This window comes from Lepisma saccharinum, chromosome 17, assembly GCF_977018435.1.
Source record: "Lepisma saccharinum chromosome 17, izLepSacc3.1, whole genome shotgun sequence".
Classification (NCBI taxonomy): Eukaryota; Metazoa; Arthropoda; class Insecta; order Zygentoma; family Lepismatidae; genus Lepisma; species Lepisma saccharinum.
The window spans coordinates 7,920,813-7,942,649 of record NC_139245.1 but is presented as its reverse complement, the minus strand read 5'-3'; the positions used below and the strand labels follow the sequence as shown (position 1 = coordinate 7,942,649).

The 21,837-nt window shown below is 39.9% G+C and overlaps 1 protein-coding gene across 2 annotated transcripts in view; it reads left to right on the top strand.

The window, feature by feature from the left end:
* The window catches only part of L (zinc finger protein Lobe), a 604,581-nt gene that overhangs the window by 205,293 nt on the left and 377,451 nt on the right, over window positions 1-21,837 (top strand). For both annotated transcript variants that reach the window (XM_083138877.1, XM_083138878.1), the window contains one exon: window positions 1,005-1,136. In XM_083138877.1, coding sequence (XP_082995003.1) covers window positions 1,005-1,136 — 132 coding nt within the window. The remainder of the gene's footprint in view (window positions 1-1,004; window positions 1,137-21,837) is intronic.

The window sequence follows — 21,837 nt, the reverse complement described above, 5'->3', positions numbered from 1 at the left end:
GCTTGTTGCAAGCTGGACGTCCCCGCACCAGACCTGTGATCTTATGAATACAGTGTAGGGGTGGTTTCGTCTCAACTCTTGAATTGAGGAAGCTAGTTTCGTTCTCGTCTCGTCTCGGTAAAACACTCTAAACAATACTTGCTTCGTGCAGAAGTTCGTTTGTGTGTGAAACTTAGCTGTTGATTGGCTCGTACTCAAGTTACATGTGTCTGTTTAATTCAATTTTGAATACTCTTTTACGTTTAGCAAAGTTTAAACTGTCTGAAAGGTTGCCATTATGGCTGGCCATTATGGAATTCATGGCAACTATGTATTTTTTTTGTCATGGTGGCTGCACTGTGATGTCAGAATACATGATTTGTTGGGAAGTCCGATGCATGTGCGAACGTTGACAATTTGGAAGACTGCTTTGAGGGTTGTTAGTATGTCACTATTGAGCATTACAGTGTACAGTATTTTTATGTATTAAAAGATGTTTGCCTTCTGAAACTATGGTTATCTTATGATACCAGTTTCTATGTTCCCCTGACGTTTTTACCCTGCCACAGATCACTTTAGCGGTGACATTCAGAATCACACGCAACGGTATTTAAGCATGCATTATGGCCTCGATGACGTAGTGCAACGTTGTCGCCTTCAAATGAAGTGGTCTTGAGTTCGTTACCCGGTGAAGGCACATAGTAGTTCGAATCCCTCTTTAAACTGTAGGTCCAGTCCCAATTAGCATATCTATTTATAATGGTAGACTTAAAACAAAATTCAAATAAACAATTATGTATTCTGATATTGTCAAATGTCCAGTAAGAAAGAAAATCTCTGAGCGTTTTCTAAATCAAGTACTTAATATTTTGTGCATGGAATTTATACTGAGATCTTCCTTAATTATAAACTATTTATCTGTAATATTAACGAAAAAGTCAAGCGTTGCAACACTTTGTCATATATGTGAAACTTTCTCTGGTGACATCTCGAGATCATTGTTTGCTTTGCATCTTGCATTCTAGACGAATCGAAGCAATCTTCGACGCAGCCAGGCAATAGTATGGTTCTGCCAGAGGGCACCGAGATGCGTTATGACGTCACACTGGAAGGCCTGGATGCTCTGATGGAACGGAGGAACTATGAATGCGGGAGAGGTAAGTTCTGTCTGCTAGCGTTGAATGTTTTACCAAGGGAACGTTGGATAAATACAATTGGCAGATGACAGCAGCCGGAATGTTTGTCGCAATACGTTTCGTGTTTTCCTTTACTTATAGGCAATGACAGCGAAGTGGATATGGGTTACATATAATGTAAAAACAATGGTGTACCCAAGGGAGGTTGGTGGGTGTCATAACCCCACCTCCCTTTGGCCAGCTTCATAAAAGAGTACATCAAAGGCGGAAAAAATGGCAAATTGAGGGCTGAATACTAAGAAAGCGTACGCCCACCCCCCTGTGAAGATCCTGGGTACGCCACTGAATGTACGTAAGCATGTAGGCTATTTGCACACAGTACCCAATACGCGAAGAAGCTCCTTTACTACGCGACTACAAGTTAAAATGCAATATTGTCGCTGACAAGGTACCGTGGACATTTAACATACCTGTAAACATTTGCATGCCTTCAATAAATACCTTTTTTTGCGTCGCTTATCTTCCATTTTCGGCTAATCGCCGTGATGTGGATGAAAGGTAATGAGGTGTCTTTGATTAAAGACAGTCACAAGGATGATGATGAGCTGGTTTTGAAGTTCACTTTACACACATTAATGCTAATCAGGACTACACCTACAGTTTAAATTAGGACCCGACCCTTAATTAAGAAACAACGACGTTACAACTTCGACAACGGGAGGACCTTAAATAACAAAGAGAAACATACGCAGGGAATTATGTTAGCTATGTATCAAGGTGCCAGAGCCTCGTTAGCATCCAGATGTGCACTCTCCAAGGTGTACACGCTGAAGAGAGGTGGACACAGTCTCTCTTCTGGAAAGGTCACTCCTTCCTTCACCCTTTTAATAAAAAAAAAGACTGTACAGGGTTATTCAACGCAAGCCTGACTGACAGAATAGTTTCTAAACTGCTCGAAAACTAAATTTGATCTCGCACGTTCTTATTCTACGCTCATCTAGTTATAATGCACCAGAAATAAGGAACATCAAAGCACATTTCGAATGGTTAGGTTACCTTCTGAATGTTGTTAGAATAGAGAAGGTGTCAATGTTTCCGATAACATGTCAGCACTTAGAATATTATGGTTGTGACTTCATTTTTAATGGTGGATTTCGGAGAAAGTACAAGTTTCATGGTACTATGCATTATGAAAGAATAAGTATTTTGTACATCTGGTTCTTTTTTCATCAAACAAAGGAAACCGCATTAATGTTTAATCGCTTGTTCCGTTCAATTCAATTTCAATCCTCAAGCGTCGTCATGATCTGCAGACGGCCACCTATGCATTATTCTCAACATGCACGCTTCATATTCTCGTAATTAGATTTCCGTCTGTTGCTTCATTTGTCACCGGGAACCGGGTTCTGATTGCAACCTGTCGACAGGATCCTCGACATTTCGCAGTGCGTGGGAAATTTTGCGGCTCAGTGATAGAAATATGCAGTTGAAGCGCCGTTCGCTCATCGTTTAGATGTAGCCAGCGTGGCCGATCGCCTTGATTGGCGAATTAAGGTGGGGGTCGCATTGGTTCGACTTTCGACCGAACTTTACACTGGCGTTCACGTCAGAAGAAACAACACCGTGTGAATAAGTGTGGGCTTTCACACTGGCCCCGAGCTACGACCGTGTTTCACGAAACATCCTTCATTGGACACCATATCATAGGATTAACCTAAAATGATTTCAATGTTAATTTTCCCCGCACCGTGGCCGCGTCATGGTTTGTGGTCTGGCTACGGGATGCGCGCATGTTAGATCTCCTGGGGGAAGCGTTACAACTGTTCTCCAGAGATTTCGGCCTGTGTGTGTGGTACAGGTGGCCACACACCAACAACGTGAGGAGATTGGGGCGCTACGAATGAGTAGCGTAACCCGGTCATGGAAACCCACAACGACTGGAGGTTCGTCGTGCTGACCACACGCCTCAGCCTGTAGGTAGGCCGTGGCCTTCAAGGGCTGTTACGTCACGGGTTATATTTTTATCCAATATTCGTGGCAAACCAGATTTTGTTGTAGGTCCATTTTATACACAAGGTGCAACTGGGACTTATCCTGTGATTTAAAGTAGAATCCGAAACACTGCAACCTCTGCGGATCAGAAATTGTTATTTTACATCACTACATACCTGTCATTTGATGTGATGCACAGAATGCTGACCTCCGATAATCGAGAATTCTCAAATACAAAGTTGTGAAGAAAGGTTTTCGATATGGACTATTGGGTTTAAACATTCATTTGACACTTGTCCTGTGGTTAATCTCATTTCACAGGTGACGCATTCGAAGCAACCGGTCAATAACAGATTGAAAATCGAACTCGGAACCTCGTTAGTATGGTCAAATGCCTCGTTTTACTGTAGTATCAGCGCATGTTTTTGAACTTCTGCTTCTGCTATGAATTTCTCCGTGATATGTTTCTTTTCCTGGACACACTAAGTTCTTTCTTGATTATTATATAGCTACGTTAGATCTTTGACTGTTGGACTGTATTACACATACAAAATAATACATTCTGTAAATGAGCAGCCTCTCGTGTACTTCCTTGAAGTAGTTTCGAGCTTGACCAGAAGTGGCAACACCGACATTCGAGGTGTCTTGTTTCCTTGATCGTCCATGGTTCACTCGAATGAAATTCTCTGGTGACAACACTGATCCTTGGCGAACCAGCGACCTCTTACTCGACGTGAGTCACGTGTGCAAGAGTTCGAATATAGTTTGACGTCTTCTGTGCAACAAATGTAAAACATAGCTATCGAAACTTACTAAGATAAGACGGAAACTTCAAATATTCCGTGGCAGTTGTGTCATTTCGATATGTTTATAACAATTTATTTATTTACTCAGAGTTTCAGATACAGTCTTATTTGGCCATTTTACACAAGTAAATCGCTTTTATAATCCCGGCAATTTTTTTCGATGATCCTGTAAGAGTGTAATGAGTTCAGTGGCGCAACCACAGGAGGGGGCAGGGGGCATTGCCCCCCAACCTTGGACTGAAATGAATTCGGGGGGGGCAAAGAGGGACAACATTAACGGCCAAGTGTACCTGCTGGGGCAATTACCGCCTACAACTTCAAATTTTATGTATATAAAAAAAAATATCGAAAAATTTACTTGATCGCTTCGCTCGCAATTCCTGCTTTTCTTAGTCTTATCAAGTTCAGAACCGTAGCTAGGGGACGGCGGGAGTCGGCCCTGGGCGCCGAACGATCTAAATGAAAACAAGTTGTAAGATTGATTGATTCATTTTTGGTTTTAAGTCCACTTTACGCACAGAAAGGCTAATCGGGACTGGACCTACAGTTTAAAGTGGGATCGAACCCGGGACCCCTTGATCACAAGGCGACGATGTTAACACTACACCATCGGGGAGGCACAAAAGTTGTAAAAGAGAGAATGCATTGGGGTCCCGTGAAATTATTTTTGTTTTCTGTCTTTTCAAAAATAGTTTGTATGCTTGTTTTCCATTATTTATGTGAAATTGAACGTGTGGAAAAAATAATTCAAATAGTTTGTTCGAACGCAAATGCTTTAACATCAACTTCTACCCCCTTTTGCATAATTTACGAGAGTAATAACGTCTTTGATACTACCGCTACTACTTCTATTACTACTTCTACTACTACTACTACTCCTACTACTAATAATAATAATGTTGGTCCTGGGTTTGAATCCCGGCTTGGGCATGTATGTTCGTGAGTGTCCATTCATGAATTTCATCATATCATCACTCATCTCCATCTTCACAAATTAGCCAAAAGTGCAAAGAAGCAAAGTAAAATAAAGTAAATCAATAATAATAATAATAGTTATATTATTATTATTATTATTATTAACATTATTATTATTATTAAAATTATTATTATTATTATTGGTAGGTTTATCCTGTACTTGCCCCCCCCCCAGACAAAATTCGTGGTTGCGCCTCTGATTGAATGGGAAGTTTCACAGATGGCGTAGTGGTAACTCTGTGGCCTTATGATCAAGAAGCCTACACACAAAAGTAAATATAAATACGTACATTAAATAACGCGAAAAAGTGTGTAAAACTATAGCTTCAATCAATTACGTAAATGTATCAAATATGGAATATGAAAATGCTTGAGGTTTATATAGATATTATTTACATCATATTTTGAATTCTTAAAATGTAATGACAGAATTGAATGATAGCCATTTTCAACATCCCGATTGATTTTTTTCCCCAGATTTATCGGCAAATTTGCAATAATAACATTAATGAATATTAAAATATAACAGAAAATTAAATGGAAAACATACCAGACGTGTGAATTAATGATGCATTAAATTTTGATTCAAGTACAATTCCTTTGAATTTTTGGATTCATTGTATCACTTAAACCAACACACGGGTATATAAATTGTGGCATTATATATATCATAATATCAATTTTATATCAATTTGATACATCCTTTTTACCTTAAGTATACCCTTTAAACGTAGGTCCAGTCCAGCTTAGCTTATCTATCTGCGCATAATGTGGACGCACGTTGTGTATTGAGTAGGAAGAAGTTAGTGTTTATGAATATACAACACGTGCTTCTTCAAGTTCCATGGACGTAATCTTTACTAGTTGGGTTCTGCGCTTGTCTTGACTTGGAGTCTGATATTATACTCCTGGTCGCAAATCCATGGATTTTTTAAAAGTAAGATGTCTTTTCACGATCTTCATGCTGATTTCAAGAACTCAGAGGACTCTTGTTTTTACCTAATTATTCCCTGTGTTACACCTAACCTGGATGCACCCGTCAAAGATAACCTTTTTAACCATCTACTCCTTGCTGTCCCAGAAGAAAAGAAAAGCGGTAAGACAACGCCTGCTGTGGTGCGGCGTGGAATGGCAATAAACACAACCAGCATTGTGGTTGTTAACTTGTTTGTATGCTCTTTAACTGGTACTGGAAGGGGGGAAAGAAGCAAGGGGAGATAATACGAACAATAGACGGCCGAAACAAAAGAAAGCGAAAAGGAAGAGAGAGGGGGAAAAGTCTCTAATTTCGTCCTAAAGCAACACTTCTTGTCTTCACCTGCCCACCCTTTCTTTTTTTCCCGAGGACCTTCTCCATTATGGCTACGCCCCCCTCCCCTCTCCCCCCGTTACCTCACCGCGAGGAAATATATTACGCGGGTTCATTTCATGTGGTGGGCCCGTTCACTGTTTCTTTATGGAAGGGAATACGACCCTGCCCTAGCGTCTTTGACGGCGGGAGTTAACGGTGGAAATGAAAATATGAGAATATCCTGCCGAGAAGGAGGAGGGGAGATGCTGTGATACGCGTGGGGGTGGAGGTTCTGACATTTCGCGGCCTGTATGTAGTGAGATGTTAACTCGGCGCAAATAAACTAGGTGCTGGGAAAAAAAAATTGTCAAGCCTGGAGGTTAATCGTCGCAACGACAGCATCTGCATGATGCTACAATTTTGTTCCCTTCATAGATAAATCCGTCTTACTTAAGGAAAGAAAGACCATTTGCGAATTTTTTTATTGCCATGTACACAACCTTTTTCATAAACCATTTACGGCTTAGGACGTAAAGTTCTCGATTAAAAGGAACTGCTTGCAATTCTTATGGCTCGTTCTAAGTGTATAGTGACCTGTTTAAATTGCGATATACCTGCAATAGCTAGGGCCTCCCCGATGCCGTATTGGCAACACTGACGCCATGTAATCAAGGGGTTCCCGGTTCGATCTTACTTTAAACTATAGGCCCACTTCTGATTGGCCTATCTGTGTATAAAGTGGAATTGAAAAAAAATTACTTCAATAGTTTAATCGTAAGGCAGAGTAAAGCGTTACAAATTACTTTACCCTCCAAAAAGTAAGACATTACTTTATTTTGTCACAGACAATTAAATAATTTAACTCCTTCCTATGTATGTATTTGTATATGTATATATAATGTGTGTGTGTGTGAACAACGGGTGTCACTAAAATTGTCAGACCACTGACCAACCCGTCAAAGTAGAGTACATGAGAAAGTTTCAAACGACACCTACAAGCATTTTAATACTACAAATAATTAATCGATTATAGTGGAACTAATTTCATACACCGGTGGGGAAATTGAGAAAGATATGCAGAGAGAGAGAGAGAAAGATGTGAAAGGAAAGAGAATGAATATGAGGAAGAAAAGGGAGTGGGGAGTGACAATTGTGAAACAGAGGAAAAAGGAAATAAATATAAAAAGCGTATGAGAGAGAAGATGAAAAGAAATGTCGATCAGAGAAAAATAATGAGACCGAAAAAAGCGTTTCTTCCGGTTTATTTTCCGCCAACTTTGTCATGGCTATCGTCTTTAAGAAAAGTTCCGGTCCCAATTTCGCTCGGGGTGTCGGAGATACGCGTTTGTTTGTATGCGATTCGTATGCTACCAGAAACTCAGTCCATTCTGGGTTAATCATGTATGCATAAAGTGAACTTTAAGTGTAAACTTGTTTCACTCTTGACTGAAGTCCCTGACCTTTTCTATCCCTTAGTAGATAAGGATATCGAAATGTAATAATGGATTTTCAGATTGATCCACGAGTTAATAAAAATTCCGTCACTCCAGCGTTCAAACGGAAAAGTAACGTCAAAGTTAGTTCTTCGCCATCCTCTCATTCAAAGTGTACGTTAACTTGCCTCAGTAATAATATTTTTTTCCAAAGTTTCTCTTTCTTTCTAAAACACTCTTATCCTGATAAGATTTAGAGAAATTAGATCTGTTCACAGTTTCTTGTAAAGAATTGATGATATTCAATGTGACGTCAGCGGCGCAGAGCATGATGGGAAATCTGGCCAAAACCGCATGGTCCGACACTCGGTCCGGCAAGCCATGGCAAGCGTGAAGAGGCGTGAAGCGAAGCAAATGCTGCGTGCATGAAAATGATCCGATGTTTAAAATTTGTAATTGTATTATTGTAGATTTTCAAATGGTTTCTTTTTGGTGAATTAATGCGTTGTGTATGTGTGTGTGTATCATTGTTTATGTATTAATTGTGAGAGAACATCATACCTTCATACAGTTTCTTCGGTGATTAGGATGGCGTGATTTTTCGAATGCGGGGTGAAATATGAATCGTATTTGAAAGGCAAGTACTGTGTTTATGGCTAGCGTTATATGATTTTTATGTTACTCATTGCATCCGCATGCTTTGCAACGCGGGTGCTTCCTGAACGATCTCTAAAATAATGTTCACAGAAAATTTGAAATACTGCTTATCAATCACGGATGCGTTCGCAGTATGCGTATATTTGTATACGCTTTTCAGCATATCTTCTATGCCTTGTCTTAATACACATACGAAAAGTGACAATGATACGTTACGGTCTTAAAGGAAATAAAGGTAAAGGTAAAAAGGTAAAAAAAGGAAATAGTACACAATTTTGTACTTCAGAACATTTCCATAAATTATCATTTTCACGAGACAAAGTTTGTTTTTAATTCAGTTTAAAATATATATTTAATTTTTCTTTAATTACCTCCACCGGGAATCGAATTTTGGATCCTTCGATTACAAGGCGATAGCATTAGCCACTACACTATCAGATAGGCCCGATTGATTCCATGAGAAACAGGCTCCATAGTCCTGTATTTTCTTCGTATGTTACGTTGCTTTATACAACGTTGTTCTGTGGCAAATAGATGTCATTCTTATGAGTCTTAGAAAAATGTGAAAGACTACATTTGACATGTAATCGTATTTGTACCTTGAATCACTGCCACCAAAGCTGTGAGCGCAGTGCTTATCAAACGCGTTTCCAACACCTTCCGAAACGTTTGTCGGAATCACGGCGGCGGGCGTGTTTTCGCGCAATGAATTGTGGGGGAAGTTGTTCGCTGAATATAATCCATTCAGGAGTTCGGAATTCTCTTTAAGAGAATCTGGTGTGGGTTGTATTCGCCATTTTCTAATAGGGGTCTGGAGTTCGATCCCCAGGAGTGACACATCACGGTGGCTCGGATCCCACTTTAAACAGTAGATCAAGTTCCGATTAACCTATCTGAGCATAAAGTGTGCGTTGACTGCAAGAAGCCTACAGTTTTAGTTACAAGTTTCTGCCGTCACTAATACCAAAAGAAAAGTGTTTCCAAGGCAAGCCCAAGCACTCGCAAGGAATTTGCAGAGCACCTGCTTACATGTCTGCAACTCAGTTGGCTACAATGTGTAATTGATCCGGTTTCCACTAGGTGGCACTCGCAGCGGGGAACGATGGCTGAAAGGAAGCTACATGGGGTGCGGGCCACAATAGGTAGCCAGTCAAAAGAAGATGGAAATGCTTTGCCATTGCCGTCATCGGAACAGAAATAAATGTATACGAGACCATTGTTGCCTGTCGTTGAACAATGAACGTAGTGACCAATTGTGAAGAGGTGTTGGTGTGACGTCTCTATTTCTCCCCTTAATATCCTTGCAGACAAAGGTAGGTTCTTCTTTCTTCCATCTTCTCAGCCGGTGGGGGAAGGTTGCATTTGATTATTGTCCGTTGTGTGACCGGCCGCCATTTCATTACGGAGTACTGGTGTGGCTAACGGCAAAGCCATTGGCTCCAAGGGCTTCTTCCAGCAGTCCCTCTGGAGGATGCATTAGCACAGCCGGCCCTGTTGGCGTGACCAATGGACATCAGCGTTGGAAGTGCGTGGCGGAGTAGCCACACACACATACGCAGCTTTAAGTGAGTGATCTCTGATGGGTTATTATCCTCCACAGAAGGCATTTCCTTGATTCACTTCGAGGAATATTTTCCAGTCTATAGTTCCAGAAGCTATGCAGGACCACGTCGAAATGCGTTGTGCAAATTAGTTTTTGTTTTTGTAAAAGGCTGGTACTAGGAAATCAGCTCTTTTCTGAACAGATAAATGCACATGAGACCGTTGCTTATATTTTTCTCCAATACAGCACTAGACACAATTTATTTATTTATTTGCTTCTTATTTTTTTGTGGCGGAAATTAAGGCTAATGCCTTTTCTTACACTCAACCAGATACAAAAAGTTCATAATATAATACACATTCATGATTCATATATCATCATTGAAAATAACGAACATCAAACCAACCGCAGTAAAAATTGTAATTCAAAGAAATACATAAAAAACATATGTATACATGTTCACACACACTCATGCATAATTCTATATACATAACAGGCCACAACAAATATTTATTAAACATGTATTATTTACTTGACAAAAAATCGAACCAGGAATAAGAGTATGTAGCATCACTCCATAAAACTTTCTCTAAATCTTCGCTTGAAGGTACATGCCTATTGATTTTGATTTTCTCATTTCATGTGAGAGTGCATTCCAGTCCCTAACCACTGATACTGTAAGATAGTTACTAAAGAATTCAGTTTGGTGAGTATCAATTGCTAAATGATTAGAACTTTGGGATCTTGTGTATGATAATTCTCTTATTTCAGTAAATACGTAGTAAGAATAGTGGTAAACGGATAATGGATTATAAGTAAATAATTTAAAGAATGATATGTTGTGAATTAATTGTAGAAATTAGACGTAGTGGTGTACTGGCCAGTGATTTGCTCAGCATGAAGTAAGAAGAATTATTACTATTAGAGGTTATCTCACTGAAAACTCTTTTAAGACGCAATTAAAACATTTAGGGGGCACAAATAGTTAGCACATTAGTGCAAGCTTATACGTTAGTGACAAATTGAATACAGTTAAGTGCAGAAAAGCACTGAAACCCCTTATTCACCTTAATATTTCAAATACCTAACTACTGTCATGAATATGTGAGCGTATGTGTGTGTGTATGTGTGTTTTGTTATACTGTATAAGCTTAAATCTGTTGTTTGCTCATAGATGGCGTTAGTGAGCGTATGAAGCTACCATGGGCACGCCATACCTGGTGTTTGTATGAGTTGGACATCTGCCAACACGAATCAGTGCACATCGTCAGCACGTGCAGACAACAACAGACAGTGTTCCCGTGGTGAGCCTGTCTAGTTTTGTGCCAGAAGAAGAGCATATGCGGGATGCTCTGCTTTTCTGCTTCCATTTGAAGAAATCGGCTGCCGAATCGCATCGAATGCTTGTGGAGGCCTATGGTGACAGTGCTGTATCGGAAACAACGTGCAGGGATTGGTTTCGTCGGTTCAAAGACGGCAATTTTGACCTGAGCGACAAGAAGCGTGACAATCGGCCCAGGAAGGTTGAGGACCATCAATTGCAGGCTCTATTGGACGAGGACGATACCCAAACGCAAAAGATGCTTGCCGAGCAATTGGGTGTTACTCAAGCAGCCATTTTCATGCGTCTAAGTGCCATGAGAAAGGTTCAAAAGATCGGAAAATAGGTGCCGCATGAATTGACCGATCGGCAGCTGGAGAGACACCAAAACACATGCGAAATCTTGCTTGCCAGACAAAAAAGAAAGTCTTTCCTGCATCGGATTATGACTGGCGATGAAAAGTGGATATATTTCGAGAATCCTAAATTCAAGAAATCGTGACCAAATCGCTTTGGCCGGAAGACGATGCTGTGTGTTTGATGGGATCAACAGGGTATCGTCTACTTTGAGCTGTTGAAACCTGGTGAAACTGTCACTGCCCACCGCTACCACCAACAACTGATCAAATTGCACCGTGCTCTGTGTGACACAAGGCCGGATTATCAACAAAGACATGACAAGCTGATTTTCCTCCACGACAACGCCCCATCGCACACGTCAAGACTGGTCCAAAACTACTCGGAGACACGCAACTGGGAGGTGCTACCCCATCCCGCCTATTCACCAGACCTGGTCCCTTCCGACTACCATCTGTTTTCGTCGATGGGCCACGCCCTCGCTGAGCAGCAGACGTCCGAAAATGGCTTGACGAGTGGTTTGCCTCGTAAGAGAAGAACTTTTTTTGGCGTGGTATCCACAAATTGCCCGAGAGGTGGGCAAAATGTGTAGCTCGCGAGGGCAAGTACTTTGAATAAATTTCTTGTTGCTTTCTATGAACAAAACCATGTGTTTTTCTGACTACAAAACAGCAGATTTAAGCTTATACACCTGGTATACCCGTGAGTATAGGTTACACTTTTATTCCCGTATGTATTTTTTCTTTTCCTTTTTTTTTGTAAGTTTTCTTTGTAATTTTAAATTTTTCTTTCTTTGTTTTCAATATCTCTTTTTTTATGTAATGGTTAAAATGTTGTTTTCTAATTATCATACATTAAAATTTCGATGTAAACATGATTAAGTGGTAGAAAAGGCTACAAAGCCTTAACTTCGCCATGATCAACAAGTCGTAATAAATAAATAAACATATTTTATCCGTGTAATTTCGTACTTTCTTACATGATTAGTGCTGTATTAGGCGTTATGATGTGCTCAGCACTTAAAATAAACTATTTTTGTCATTAGTACTTGTAGTAGTAACAATGACCAGAGAATAACATTAAAATAATTCATTTTCTCAACCCAGTTTTTTCTTTCGGAGCATTCGCTATCCCACTTCCGCTTTTTATAGTTTTTCAACCCTTTGAATTGCATTTTTAAAAAGAAAACTCACGATGGCCATGATTTATGTAATTACACAATTTCCCCTTTGTATGTAATGAAGCAAAAATATCAAATGTCGGGAAATTTCACTGTTAGGAATGATATACATGATTTTTTTTTTTGTTTTTTTGAGAGGTATATTACATAGTTTACATTTAGAACCTCAACAGGGCGTCAGCCTCTCCCGCGTGTTAACCTCTCGGGACGGAGACTTTTCCCGCGCACGTTTTTCGAACTTGCCGTGATGTATACAACAAAAAATACCAAGAGAACTAATTGTCATAGGGAGATGAAATCAATTTTTAACTTCCGGGAATGACTTAGCGGAGGGGAAATTTATACATTTCCCCTCCCAATAATGAAGTTTTAGTAGGGAATAAAAATGGAATCGAAATTTTACGCAACAATTCGTATCCCCATCCTCCTTTGCCTTTGATCACCATAATAGATCAAAGTGAACAACAAAAAAATATCTGTTAAAACTATTTCGTCAAAACTGAATACAAATTAATCAGTTTGATTGAATCGAAAGTAACAATCAGCATTGTCATCGATTTCTTTCACGAGCTTTTATTACTACCGTGCTATTATATGCACGTACGAAAAATTTCCCATATACTTCAAAGATGGTTGCTTGAAAAACTGGTGGTTTTGAAGATTTGAACTGTCAAAGTGCTTTCCTGCAGCCTTCACAAATACATGTGTCATTCCATAATCAGGATGGGCATGGATGGCGTAGTGGTAACGTCGTCGCCTTGTAATCAAGGGGTCCTGGGTTCGATACCCGGTGGAGGCACATGACAACTGTAGGTCCAGTCACGATTAGCTTTCCTGTGCATAAAGTGGACTGAAAGCAACAAATGAATCAATTAGAATGGGCATGGGTTTTCTTTGTGAGTGTTCAGCACATCATCACTCGCACTCATTTTCTAGTTTAGCCAAAGGTGACAGAAAAACGAAGCAAAGTAAAGCAATCAATCAATCAAGCAACATGAAAGTTTGTTTTATAATGACCCTGCATTGTGTTGGCAAATGTGCAGAAAATAACATACTATAGCATATAAATGTAATTATCATAAACTTTAGTTTCCAGGCCGAGTTGAATCTGTCTTTCTGAATCCAGCGCCCCTGGGCTATAGTAATTGCATTACCACCTGAGAATCTTTGGCTATACCGTAACATGCAGCGCATGCGCAAAGCCTTCTCGAGTTCTTTCGATACCGGTGATCGACCTTAAAACTCTTCCTTCCAGCAACACCGGGGAACAACAAAGAAGTCGTTAGGAAGGGTCGCTTTTGATCCGATCGACGAGTCTATCCGGGTAGAGACGTGTGAACGTATGTTGCCCACATGCCGTCCTCACCCCACCCTACCATCCCTCATTCAGAAAAAGCATCGGAAGAAGAGAAAGAGAGAGAGAGGTGGCGGCTGCGAATATTCTTCTCCCTGGCACTTCTCACATTCAAATGACCTTTCTTCCTTGCGCACGCCTGCCTCGAGAGAGATCGAGTAATATTAATCGATGGATGCTGCAGAGGCCCGTCTAGAGGGAGTGAGTCCCGAGGCGAAACTTTTGCATTTGAAATATCCGAACCTAATTCAAGACGGAATGTAAATTATCGGAGTTTCGCGTTGAATATGGCTTCCGTCGGGGGGGTTCCTGCTGGAAGAACGCACACACACACACTCCCTCTCACCCCATCTCCCTCTCTCTTTTCGTCTACTTCTCTCCCAATAGCGGCGTGCGGAGGCGCTGTGTATTATTAGCGGAGTCTCCCATGAATAATGCCCAAGATTAGCCTTCTCACACAATCACCATCTAAATATTCAGAAGAGTTCCTCCGAGGATTCAAATCGAAATTTCGGAGCAGGGCGTAAATTTGCCTTTCTATTCTCCAGGATGATATGAAATTCTTTACCTCGTCTCCTTAGGTAATTGGCACAGGCAGATGTCTATTACCACAAGGGCCCCTGCGACTCAAGCTAGTTTCGGGCGCTCCCGACGAGATGAAGAGAAAAGAAAGCGTAAAAAGAAATAAAGGATGTCGGCAAGGAAGAAGAGAAGAAGATGAAAAGGGAAGAGAGAGATGGGAGGGGAGGAAATGTTGAGGAAAACGTTTCCGACGCCCGAAATGTACACAACGTGTTGGCATTTCCGCATGCTTATCGTGCGTCGAGGGAAGGATGCGTGAACCATTCTAGGTTTCCGCACTTCATGCACCAAGACACCCATGGCGCTTCACGGACAATCGAGTGGAGAGTCCAGGTGTTTCGAAAGTACCTTTTTTAACTCGTCACTTTTCGACCTCGAGTTTCCGACCTGGCATTGGTATTCTTTGTGAGTGTCCCTTCATCAATTTCATCTAATATCCAGCCATCTTCATCGTCGCGATTAGCCATTAAATAACAAACAAATACAATAATTGATTGATCACTCCCAGAGGTTTGATTGACTGATTGAATAACGTTATTTTACGTAGCTTCTCTGCCACTTATGGCTAATCGAGACGATGAGGATGAGTGACGACATGATGACTAAATTTAGTTGTTAGCTAAAGCTAATCCTTCTTGACGTTTAATCGATCCCAATATCCTTTTTAAAAAAGCGATGAACTATCCGAATGCTTGAACATTGTTGTACGAGTACGTAGCACGTCTGACGACTTGTTCCGCGTTTCCCATGACGGTACAAGAACCGTCACAAATAATAGTTATTTTCTTCTCCCAATCATTTCATTTCTCGCTTTTTATGTAGTTCATTTTTTACACTTGTTTCTGCGTATGACATCCGACGTTTTCAGTTAACACTGAGTTCCGGATAATAAAAATGTTCGGGAGCCTCCCTTTGGGGGTATTCACTATGTTTTATTGTATTTATAAAGGAAAAGTGTTCTATTCCGAAGACCTACGAGGTGTAATCCAAGTCCAGAGCAGTGGTTGCATGGATCTCGATATCTCGAATTGTGTAATACATGCACCGTTAGGACTAAATTGCACTTGTTAGGGGCTTCAAAAAGCGCAGATATTTCTACAGCTTACACCCTATCCTGAAAGACACACTTACATCGCGTATTCTCGCTTGATTTTTACCATTACCTGCCAAAAAAGTATGTAAAGGAGGCCAAGTAAATAGAGAAGAAAGGTGAAGAAGACACAATGAACTGGAATGAGGGAATGAAGATAAACAAAGAATGGAAGAAGGGGTTAGAAAGAGTGGAAAGGACAAGAAAGAAAGAGGAGAGAAGAAGGAAGACGAATGAAGGAAAAAGAGCGTGAGATAAAGAGTTCAACCACATTCTAGATGGAAGAAAATATGTTTAGCCTTTTAGGTGAAAGTACAGTTGACAAGGGAAAGCCACCTGCTAGAATGTTCCAGAACAACTTTCTAATAGTCTGGAGGGGAGTAATGTTTGTGTATATATATCGTCCTGTTTTTGTACCTTGTTACATTTGTACTTGGTGCAGAGTCTGAAGAAGACCTTGCTAGAAGGTTGAAACGTTACATTTAGTTTATGTTTTATAATATAATAAATTTCTGCCTTGGTCAGCATATTGAGTTTTTCATATCATGGAAACAAGGCTTAATGGTGTTATAATGTAAAATTTTGTGTATATGGGACCTCACGTTGACTGAATGCTAACGTTGTCGCCTTGATATCACGGGTTTCCGTGGAAGCATGTCGTGGTTTGGACCCCTTTTAAAATTGTAGGTACCATCCTGATTAAACTATCCGTGTATAAGCTGGTCTTAAAACAAACTTTTTGTGTTTATATGCAAACTTTTTCCCGCCCGTTTCTGAAAATTTCAAAAACTTTATTTAGGCGACCTTTAGGATACGGAGCCGCGGTGGTCAAGTAAATTGGACGTCTGACTGTCACGCGAAACACTGGGGATCGCCTACAGGGATAGGTGATCTATGGTCGGAATTTTTGCTTTGCATAAATCGACTCTGGGGTTCACCTAGCCTCTAATAAATGGATAACAGGAGTTAATCCTGGAAGTAAAGGCGGCCGGTGCATGATGCTGATAAAATACCGAGATCAAGAACGTGTGGGGTCTTACCCTCAAAATCCCCCCTATATGTGCCTTCATGGCACTCTGCAATCTGTACGAAGAACTTTACCTTACCTTACTGCCTACTTAGGATACAATTTGTCAATACAATCTTAAAAAGATGGTGCGCGGTTTAGGAGGATCGGGTTCCATGGGCGCCCAGACTCTAATTTTGTGAGAAGGCCGATTTCGATAAATTCACATTGTGAAATGAGTAATTTTTATCCGCTAGGCACTTTGCTTGACTAGTCTGGTTGATTAATGTTGTGAAAAGTTGACTAATGTTTTTGAATATCAAGGACGTAAAACATATTTTTTCTAGGTTTAGCGAGGTTTAAAATCTGGTGCATTGTACAGATCTATGCGTTGACTACATAATGATCCCATTTTAAACTGTAGGTCCAGTCCCAATTAGCGTGCCTGTGCACAAAGTGGCCTTACACAAACTTTAAGAAAGACTGGATATTTAATCTGGTACTAGTAGATGGGTGCTGTCTTTCGTATAAAGTGCTTCTGTTTGATAAATCGGGTATGTCCTATTCCTTTGTTAACGACTCTGAAAGCAACAAATCAAGAATATGCGATACTGGCAAGTGTTTTCCAGCTATGAGAATGGATACGAATCCTTCAGCAAACTAGTGGGCGTTTCGTGCGGTGTATCCTAATATTATACAGCCCGCTCAAATGTCGAGCGATGTAGGTTGCAGATAACGAAGGATAGTACTAATTCCGCACTGCAAGACTGTATGAACTAAACGAAGATAATATAATGGAGCTCATAATTTTCATTCTGCATTTGCAAACGGATATTATGCAAAATCATGAATGCAGATTGGTAGATAAGATTCGCGTTTAATGATATTAGGATTGCTTATTCACCAAATGCGTAAGCAATTTAAGCATTGAAGATACATTTTATATATGGCCTAATTCGTGAAATGTCGCAGAGATTATAAACAGCATGAGGGGTGATTTTCTTTTACAGTTCTTTTGTAGAATTTTTAATAAATGTCAGCTTCGTTATTGATTTTACGTTAACTAGTGACGCGGTTTCTAATTGGTATACAAACGATATAGTAAGGCAAATCAAAAGAGAAAGAATCAATGAAAGAGAGAGAGAGAGGGAGAGAGAGAGAGGGAGAGAGAGAGAATGAGTGAATGAATGAGAGTAATTGAATGTGTGAGCGGATGAGAGAGAGGGTGGAGATTGGTATGAAATAAAGGAGACTGAACGAGTAACGGTGAGTGTTTGTGTTTCGGGGGGAGGCGGTACACGTGCGTGTCTGTTGAGTTGTTAAAGAAAACTAAATGTCGCATATCATAGTTCGATTCGTGAATGAGAATAAAATGACTACGAAACATTATTGAGAGCTATTTTATAACCCCTCTGATAGCTTGTAGCAAAAATCTTTTTTATATTTTCATGAATAAACTTTTAAACTTTCGATCAACAACAAGGAAACATTATGATGATGGTTGATTGATTTGGTGTTTTAAGTCCACTTTATGCACAGTGTGGCTAATCGGGACCGGACCTACAGTTTAAAGTGGGATCCGAACCACTTGTGCCTCCACCTGGTTTCTAACCCGGGACACCTTGATTACAAGGTGACGACGCTACCACTGCACCATCGGAGAGACCCTTAATGATGATGAAAAACGTGTAGAAACGTGCAAAACTGTCATACTCCCTCGCATACATACACACTGAGTTTTTCATGTATCCACGTTAGACAGCATGGAATGCGAGAGAGAAGTAAAATTTAATCGTGTATATCTTGTTTCAGTTATTTTCTTGTGAGATATATCGTGATACGGTACTTTGATCTACTACAGCGGGTTATTTGGATTTACAATTTTCTGTGCAGTTTCATTTAGACGGATTGTAGAAACAGTTTTCCTAATAAGTCTGTATTATTAACTTCGAAGGTTTCTAACGTGATGGACTATACCTCCATTGAATTAGTGTGAAAGATATCGCGAAAACTAAAGGAGATTTCACACCGAAGCGACAAACTACACTTGACACGTGTTGCTTGTGGGTTTCACCAGTCGAAAGGAGGCTTGTTTATGATCAAAGAGGCTAATCAGGACTCTTTCTGTAGTTTAAATTTGGATCGGAAATACTGCAGTGTGGCTCCAACGGAGATCGATCTTGGGATCATTTGATTGAAAGTCGACAGCCTTACCACGACACTCAGAAGACCAGTCACTTGAGGCTCTTCCAATTTGAGGTGTTTTTAATCTATTACGTACATTCCCATATGTATAGTTTGTTGGGTTTTCCATCGGGTTTTGGTCTTTATACACCGAAAACGTTTATGCCGCCTTGGTGATCGAGCATGTTGAGTGTTCGATTCAAGGTTTCGAAAGTTTTGGAATGGAGTCATTTCATTTGCTTTTATCCCTTCTTCAATTTTATCTAAATATCATTCAACATCTTCGTCACAGGTAATCTAAGGAGTGGAAAGTGACGTTAAATAGTTGAAGATAGTCCTCCGTAGTTGATTGTCAGCGTAACTTGCTACGAAGCCAGAAGTCTCATGTTCGAACCCTGAGTAAGGCACTGTAGTTCTGTTATTTATCCATTTCATCTTGATCATACATCCCCATCGTTGCGATGAACTTAAGAGGTATAAAAGTAACACAATGACTAAAATAGAAAGAAAGAAATACAGAAAATCTATATATGTTTACCATATTTTTATAATGATTATCCTGCATTTTCAATGCATTCCGCGGAATCAAATAATGATTATTTTCTCAAGGTATGCGAAGTTAATATTCTTAGATATTTACATGCTTTACTAAATCCTCTGTCGTGTTAATTGTTATATAACCCACCAACAGGCAAGACCTGAGCTGTGCTTCAGTTTCAACCCGCTCTTGGCCCTTTTATCTTCAAACATCCTTCTTGAACACACAGATAGACACTGTGTTCTTAGTCTAAAAGCTACTTTTTTAACGTTTAAATATAACTTAAATTACACGAGATGTTGACTGTGAGAAAATTCGCAATGGCTTATACATTACTCTCCCTCGAAAGATTTTTTTATGTTTAAGCTTGCGTCTCTAGCATGTACCAAAGGAAAACATACGTACATCAGAAGGAAAGCAAATAAAATATCATTTATCTTTGAATTTTTCAAGTCTTGTACTTCGAGACAGGGCAGGGTTTTTCCTTTCGTTGAATTCGAAATATAAATCTCTTATGTTTAAACATATGACCATCAGCTGTGCTAAAAAGGAAGCAGGTACACAAAGTTTAATTAGAAGGCGAGAATATTAAAACTAAATTTATCCGTGTTCAATTTGTGAAAGGAATTGTGATTGTCTTGTGTTTGAAGACAGGAGCGGTGCAGGTGGAATGCAAATTTGGATTCTAAGTCCTTATATTTATTCTTACGTGTCTAAATGTACCATATTGCCCATACGGAATGTGGACAAATAAAGTAGAATTTGTTCTTGAAGATTTACACGTGTTCAGTTTGCGAGAGCAAATATGACACTCTTCTACTTGGAGACAGACTTGAGTTAAATTTGCTTGCATGTATGTCTAGAGGAAATGAACTTGTTTGCTTTAGGTGTTGCATACACATGGTTTGTTATAAGAAAGAAGTTTACACTTATTTGGGAATTATCACCGAGAAATATATCCTGTGTGCTCTTGTTCGTAAGTGACACTCTGCAAGCTTTAGGGAGTTCAACGAAGATAACTATTCGTTTTAAATTGACTGGGGTTGTGTTATTTCTTTACTTTTCCTCTCTTGTTTTATTTTATTCCTCATGCTTCCCACCGGTACTGGAACCCTCACTTGAGGAAAAAAATATATCTCTACCGCGTATGTATACAAATAAGGAGATACTCTCTCTGTGTAATTCTCCCTTACTTTTTTTTAACGACACCATGCAGTGAAACGTCTCCATGAAAAACAGCAGAATTCTAATACACGAAACGGAAAGAAAAAGCCGCGTAATTTACACTGTTTAATTTGGGAACTGTTGCGATATGTACAGAGGAGACAATTAAGAATCACAGGTGAAAGAAATAGAACGCTGTGTTTATTTCAGATTGTTGAAAGTGTGTCCCAGACATAGAATATTTTCATTTTTGAGAAGGAGGCTCATGTATCCGCAGATGGTCGACACAAGATTTTTCTAGTCTAAAATAATTACTTCATTGACAGATAAGATACCAGATCTATTATGACAGATAGTAGTCGCCCTTGTAATTCAATTGCCCTACGGCCCTTTTTTTGGCTGAATACAAAAGTTTTGGTTTTGCTTTAGAATATGGTGTAGGAGAAGATTAATTGAAAGTACATTCATGGTATTCAACATGTCCAAACTGGCGGAATCAGTGTCAAATTATGAGATACAGCTAATGCGAGATGACGTTATGAAGTGTGTTCGAGAGGGAACGTCACTATTACATGTGAAGTGATTTCACTGTTCCTGAAGACGAGAGTGTGTTTAGCTCTTGGAAAATTGGAATTTTATCTTAGAAGTTACAGACTTTAGATCTAGACAACCTCTTCACTTCAATCTCCGAAGTTCTTCAACTCTAGAAATTACGTGGTCGTTAACCCGAGAAAGCGTCTTCATTTCAATGTCCGATCTCCAGAAATCACCCGGTCTTTAACCAGACCTCTTCACTTCGACCTCCATAGATTAGAATGGAGTTTTCTCTCGAAAGATAGAAATTCTCTCTTAAACTCACCCGGCCGTTAAACCGAGAACAGTCTCCAGGACAGCTGCAACTCGTTGACTGATTGATTTTGGTTTATATTTCTTCGCTTTTCTGCCACTTTCACTAATCACGACGATGAGGATAAGTGATGATATGATGAATTTGATAAAGGGACACTCACAACACCCATTCCAAGGTTGGGATTCGATCCCGGGGCCTCTGGCGTCGTAGCGCGATGTGCTAACCACTCCGCCATGGATGCTAGCAGCTGCAACTCATGCTTGACGTCTGCTGTTTCGGGATGAAGTTATTTAGTATTGCCTCATTTTTACTTATGTTTGAAGGTTCCTTACCTAACTTCACGTTTAGTTTTCGAAGACCATACATAATTGTGGTAAACGAGTAGCCGCGGTAGTTTGG